The sequence below is a fragment of the Petaurus breviceps genome, unplaced genomic scaffold (assembly GCF_028583685.1).
Source record: "Petaurus breviceps papuanus isolate PSGF00001 unplaced genomic scaffold, PetGlider_PUasm1.0 490, whole genome shotgun sequence".
Lineage (NCBI taxonomy): Eukaryota > Metazoa > Chordata > Mammalia > Diprotodontia > Petauridae > Petaurus > Petaurus breviceps.
In genome coordinates, this window is record NW_027186352.1 from 8,506,036 (window position 1) to 8,512,253 (window position 6,218).

At 40.6% G+C, this 6,218-nt stretch overlaps 1 protein-coding gene across 1 annotated transcript; it reads right to left on the minus strand.

The window, feature by feature from the left end:
• Positions 1–1,704: 1,704 nt before the first annotated feature.
• Positions 1,705–5,679, minus strand: NPS (neuropeptide S). Its single transcript, XM_069101635.1, has 3 exons — positions 5,672–5,679; positions 5,492–5,579; positions 1,705–2,378 (listed from the first exon to the last, which is right to left on the minus strand). Exons 1-3 carry the CDS (start codon positions 5,677–5,679, stop codon positions 2,199–2,201), a joined length of 276 nt encoding a protein of 91 aa, XP_068957736.1. The 3' UTR covers positions 1,705–2,198.
• Between the last annotated feature and the right edge of the window lie 539 nt (positions 5,680–6,218).

Genomic DNA, 6,218 nt, shown 5'->3' on the forward strand with positions numbered 1-6,218 from the left:
TGTGAGCATTGTTCCTGAACCTCAGCCTGCTAGAGTGTAGAGTAGGGAAGGTTCCTAGAGGCAACACAGTTCTAGAATTTTACAGAAGAGGCATATTTCTGGACAGTCTTCCTTGGTCAACTTTGAGAACAACATCAAATTTGAGAGTTAAAAAAATCTGATCTAGAGAAAGAAAGAATTCTTTTTTTTTAAGCAATCAGGGTTAAGTAACTTGCTCAAGGTTACATGGCCAGTTATTTCTGGGTGTGGTGCTGAGTATCCGAGCCCAGATTTGATCCCCAGGTCATCCCGACACTGGAGCCGGTGCTCTTACTCACTGAGCCACCTGGCCACCCCTAAGTAATTGGGATTAAGTAACTTGCTCAAGGTTACACGGCCAGGTGTTTCTGGGTGGGTGCCAAGTGTCTGAGCCCAGGATTCAATCTCCAGGTCATCCCGACACTGGAGCCGGTGCTCTTACTCGCCGTGCTACCTGGCTGCCCCCAAGAAAGGATTCTTTAATAGGGTTCCCAGTGGAGAAAGACAACACCCCATGTGCTCTTCATGGGCAGAGAGCAATAAAGGATTTTCCTTGAGATGGGAAGAGCTTTATTATTACCATAAGTAATTAGGAGAGTGCAGAGCAGACACAAAGCAAATTTGCCTTCTTGGGGAGCTCCCTTCATAGGTTGTCATTACAAGCTGGGGAGGGATCTCTGTGGGAGTTGGGGTTTTAACCAGAATGCCAAAGTGTTACTCTAATGCCAACAACAAGTTCAGCTGTCTTTTTAGGTAACTTTATGGACTATGGTAAATGCTTCATATATTTTCTCTATTTATAAGCTCCTATTTGCAGTTTTGTGGGGTAGAAGAAAAGGACATCTTCTACCTAGAATTCACAAGTCACCTAAAATGTTTGTACAGGAGCTAGGAACTCTGAACCCATATGCTTCCAAATTTCTTGGATGAATTCTGGGTGGGGGACCATGAGCCAAAAGAGATGTTGACCCCTTTGAGATTGGCTCCTCAGTTTAGATCTAGCATATGTGAGTACTAAATTGTGGCAAGCATTGAGCCACAGGTAACATCTATATAATCCTGTATGGCTAAGCCTTTTATTCTGAAAAGGGAGGGCTGACTGAGCGGTTCATTGGATTATCTGAAAAAAAATGCTCATTTGGGGGCCAAGAATGTAATGTTTTGTAACATGAGACCACAATTAATTCTACATTTTGTTCAGTATGTAGTATTTCTATACCAGGTTTTGAAAAGAAGTATTTTGCTGTTCCTCAGAAATAGTCACACATTTATTTGCTTATATCCTAGTCTTTAATTCATTACACATTTAACCAATAGATTTTTTAAAATAGTGTAAAATAGAGGAGGCTTAGATCCAGGGTTGCCAAGGAGCCCAGATGTTTCTTAAATGAGGCCTAATTTCCCGTGTTTCTTGAGACAGATTCCACAAAACAGCCATACCAATGATGACAAATAAATAAACATTTGCCTACTTTTGGTTACTGCTATTGGCAAAACTCCCCCCACCCCTGACCTCTTCCATTTTGTGAGAAAGTAACAAATGGATTTCTACACAGCCAAATGATCATCTGTTGTTCTAGTATAATCAGAACTGCAAAGGGAGAGTGAGAAGAGAATTGGGGCATCCCTGGTGATGTGTGTTCCTGGCATTAATTGATTAACTGAAGAAAAGGTAACTATGCTTCAAGCTCAACTTTCTTTGATTTCCCAAGACACTCTTAAAAATGAGATGACGCATATCAAGGGATTCAGTCCCAGCTAAATCATTCATAAAACTGTATTAAAAAGCAATTAGGCCTTTACATATGGTCCACAGCAGCCAACAACTCTTGGGTATACAGGCAGGAAATTACATCACTCTTTACTGTATGTGTTCAAAGTACATGTCCAATTTTAGATCAATGGGATGCAGTCTAATTAATTCACCAATCCATACTCATTTAATTAATGCAAAAGTGACTCTACTCTCTGTCATCTTCACAAATCCATGCATTTGGGAACACTACTCTGGTAAATGGTTATGCAATTAGTATTGTTGTGGGGAAGGGAATAACACTGGGGGAGAAGTGTTTTGGCAATTCTTAATTATTGAAATAAAAGTGATTTTGTTAGCACGTTCATCGTACTAAAATTTGTTTTGAAATTTGTTGTTTAAGATGCTGAGTCTTTTTTGCATTGATTCATGATTTTGCTCTTCGAAAGGAAGTTTTTTTAATTCCCGTTCCAACTCCGTTGCGAAAGGACCTTTTCATGACATTCTTCATGAAAAATGGCTTTAGAAAAGCCAGCTCTTCACTCTTGTCCACCGCCGCTAAGCAGCTATTCAGCAGGATGAGAAAGTAATCAGATTTTTCAGACAGCTGGCAATTCAAATAAAAAAAAGGAATTATTGCTTTAGGGCATTCTTTTTTTTCCAAAAAGCAAGAGTTAGAGTTGAAAGTTTGTTTCATCATAAAAAGCAAACATTTGAAATTACTCCATTTGATATAATCAACAAAACTGACTCCTTTTTAAATCAGCAATTTTGTTGAAATGCAAGCTCTCTCTCTCCATATACAGATTAATATTGTATTCTTCTGCTGTTTTTCCAACTGCTATTTGCATTTACAGTGACCAGCATGATTGAGACATAATTACATCGTTTCAATGACACTAAAAATAACATAGCATTGAGGACTTTCAATCCTTCAAAAGATCTTGGATTTCCTTGGTGTGATTATTCTCTTTCCTTATGCCAATTGAAAGTAAATCTACTAGACAGTCATCATGGACAGCTCTGGACTCCCAAAGTGAACACCTAGGCAGGAGTCACTCTTTCCATCGCTGATTCAACTAAGAATCATCAACTTAAATCTGGAAAGGACTTTAATCAGCCTCTATCCCACCCCTCCCCCATTTGAAGAGGAAGAAATGGATGATCTGAGAAATTCAGGGAGCTGTCCAAGGTCACCCAATTAGTAAATGGCAGAATCATCCCTGGAACCTAGGTCCTCTGACTCCAAAGCCAGTAGATTCCCTACTACTCTGCTAGGTGGCTCATCTTCTCTTGACAGATCCATAGTCCATGGTTGGCCCAGATTCAAAGCTTTTACAAATTTATACTGGTCAGGTTTTTGTTTGTTTGCCATTGGTATAGACTCTGAGAGCTCAAAACCACTTTCACCCCATAAGGAGGCATCTAAGGACCTAAGTGATGGGGTTTTTAAAAGATCAATTTTTAGTGATACCCTGTGTTTTTCCATCATTTCATTTCTGAATATATTTTTCTACCCAAGGAGCCATCCTTGGTAACAATGAATAAACAAAACAAACAAACATATACATAAATAAAAGGAAAAGAAAAAAAGCAGTTTAGCAAAACTAACCAACATATCAACTGAGTCTGACGATAAATGCAATTTTCCGCAGTCACTGTACCCATCTCCGCAAAGATTAAAAACAAGTAAAAGATTTTTAAATATTTGACTCTCTGACCTCTACAATGCTACTTAAAAATATTATCAGGGTCTATTTACCAACTTTTATGTAAGTTTTTTCTTTGTTGTACTATTTTCTCTCTAAAAGTTCTAATCTAATTGTTCAGTAGTGGGACTGAAGGCCAGGATGGTGTCACCTCTTTGGGGAAATCTTCCTCTGCTACAGAAAAATATTCACTTTTTCCATTAAGAAAGGAGCAGCATGTATCCTGAGCTACCACACTCATTAGGTTTTCTCTCCTCTGTAGTTTCAGAGTGTGTGCAACACACCAAAGTAGATTCATAAGAGGACAATTAGACTAGAAAAATCATCATTGAGTAGAGCTCTCTAAGCAAAGATGCTCGAGAAAGCACCTTTCTCAAGAAGGGTCTGGGCAGCACAAAAGCATCAAAGTTGGAAAAAATAAAAATCAAACCCCTTAGAGGCTTCAAGCCTCAATTTACACAAGACACACTCCTCCTTCCCGATATTCTGACACAAAGAAACACATCAGGAAAGGATTGAGATGGTGAGTAAAGGAGACACCTGGCTCCCCAAGGCTTCTGGGCCTCCCAGCATGCATAGTGTTTGGGGAGTAATCCAGATGTAGATTACCCAGGACATCGTTTCTAACCTTCCTTAGGTGAATGCATTAAAGGAGTCCAGGTGAAGCGGCAGCTCCATCAAGAAGCAGAATATTCCAGGAATTAGGAGCAAGTGGTTTCAGGGACAAATGCATGGGCCACATACCTACTGTGTATTCAAGGCTTTGCTAGACACTAACTTGGATGGCCCCAATCATAGAGATTGACATAGCTTATAACTCCATCTATTTTGAAATTGGGGACCAGATGGTTCTGAGTCACTCCATCAGCACTCATCTTCCCAGAAATACATTTGATGCTGCCCCCTTTAAAATGATAAAGGAAATGTCTGAGGATTAGTTTGGAAGCTGAACTTCCCAACTCTAAGGATTGAATTCCTCTGCAAACTGACTGAAAGGAATCTTGGGAGAGGAGATGGGCCAAGGGACTCCTCTTACTTGCATTTTTAGGTGATATCATTCCAGATCATCTCTTTGTAGATCATGGAACCCCACAGTCATAGTCTGAGGATTCATTTGCCAAAGAAACTAGATTCTCCTGTTCTATCATAGCACTACTGACTGTAGGAGATATAATTAGGAAAATTGTCTGACATGAAAAAAATTAGAATGATGTGCAAGTAATTCCAGAAACATTCATTTTCAGATAAAAGATCCCTCATGACCAAATATAAGGAAATTATAGAGGCATAGAGAGGGGCAGCCTGGAAGACAAAGCATGGAAACAGGAAGAGCTAGGTTCAAGTCCTGCCTATGATGCAAACTGCCTGAGTGGCCATGGGAAAGTGTTTTAACCTTTCAGTGCCCCAGGCAGCTCTTTCTGAGGTGCTGATCTGAATTACTGAGGAGCTTTTCTACACAAATGAAATCACCTGTTCAGATTGAGAGAGACAGAGATAGAGAGCTAGAGACAAAGAAAGACACAGAGACACAGGGAAGGGGTAGGGGAGAGGTGAGGGGAACAGGAGTGGTGACAGAGAAAAAAAGAAATGGAGAGAATGAGAGACAGAGACAGACACAAAGAAACAGAGAGGAAATGCAAGACACACCGAGACAGATAGAAAGAGTAAGATGAAAGTTTCAATAAAAATAAATGTTTGCTTTGACTTTGTGACTGGATGTATGCAGGATAAAAAAATGTGGAATTTTGAGCAAAAAGTTAGCTCCATATGCTAACATGTACATTTTTGTGACGTCAACACAGGTAGGATGCCAAGCAGATTTTTAAACATCCCCCAAGTCTACTGAGTAAAGCACAGCTCTGAAGGAACTTCATACCAGGTCCCTGTGGTATTTTAACTGTGCCCAGCTTTATTCAGCAAGGCCCTCTTTCCTAAGTGACAATATCCCAACATGACTTCTGTAGCATGACAATGATCAGTGTAAGCAGCAGAGAAAGAAGCCAAGTCTTACCGTGGGTGAGGGAGTCGGATTGCAGCATAGCATCTGCATGGAAGAAATCCAGAGGACCAGAAAAAGATTCAGTCTCAATGAGCTGCAAAGAAAAAAAATAACCCAATGAGTCGCCACCAGCCCACATCATCCAGGTGGAGCCAACCACCTCGTGCCTTTGCAAAAGCATAGTCCCCTTACCTGGCCATGTTTTACCTGCAGAAACCTGTGCCAGCCCACAGCTCTGTATGGCCAAATCTCTCACACTTACTGCCAGCCCTTCCTTGGGTGACCCTTTTATAGGCATAAAAATGTCACTGGCTCCCATCTTAAAGTGACTAATTGGCCCTGTGGTGGCCTTTTCTCCTTGTCAAGTGGCAGATGATAAGAGTTTAGTGGCAGGGCCAGCCTCCTCCCTGCTGCTGACATCTCTTCAAGTTTTGTCACTAAACAAGTGTGCCTCAAAGTCCTTGACTTACAACCCATATAGTGTCTGACAGAGGTCTTTGGAACTATCAAAGTATGCCATGCCTGGAATTTACACCCTCTTGTAAATGACATTAATCCCTGGAATGGGGTGCACCCATTCTGCTGCCCACACAAAATGAGGCTTTAGGAAAAGAAAGACAAGGAAGATCTTTTCCTTGGCAACACTTGCAAGTTAATTAACTGTCCTTCACCCAATTGTCTTCTTTTCAGAGTTTGATAGTTAAGCATTTTTAAAAGAATGATGCTTCTTTCCCCCCCC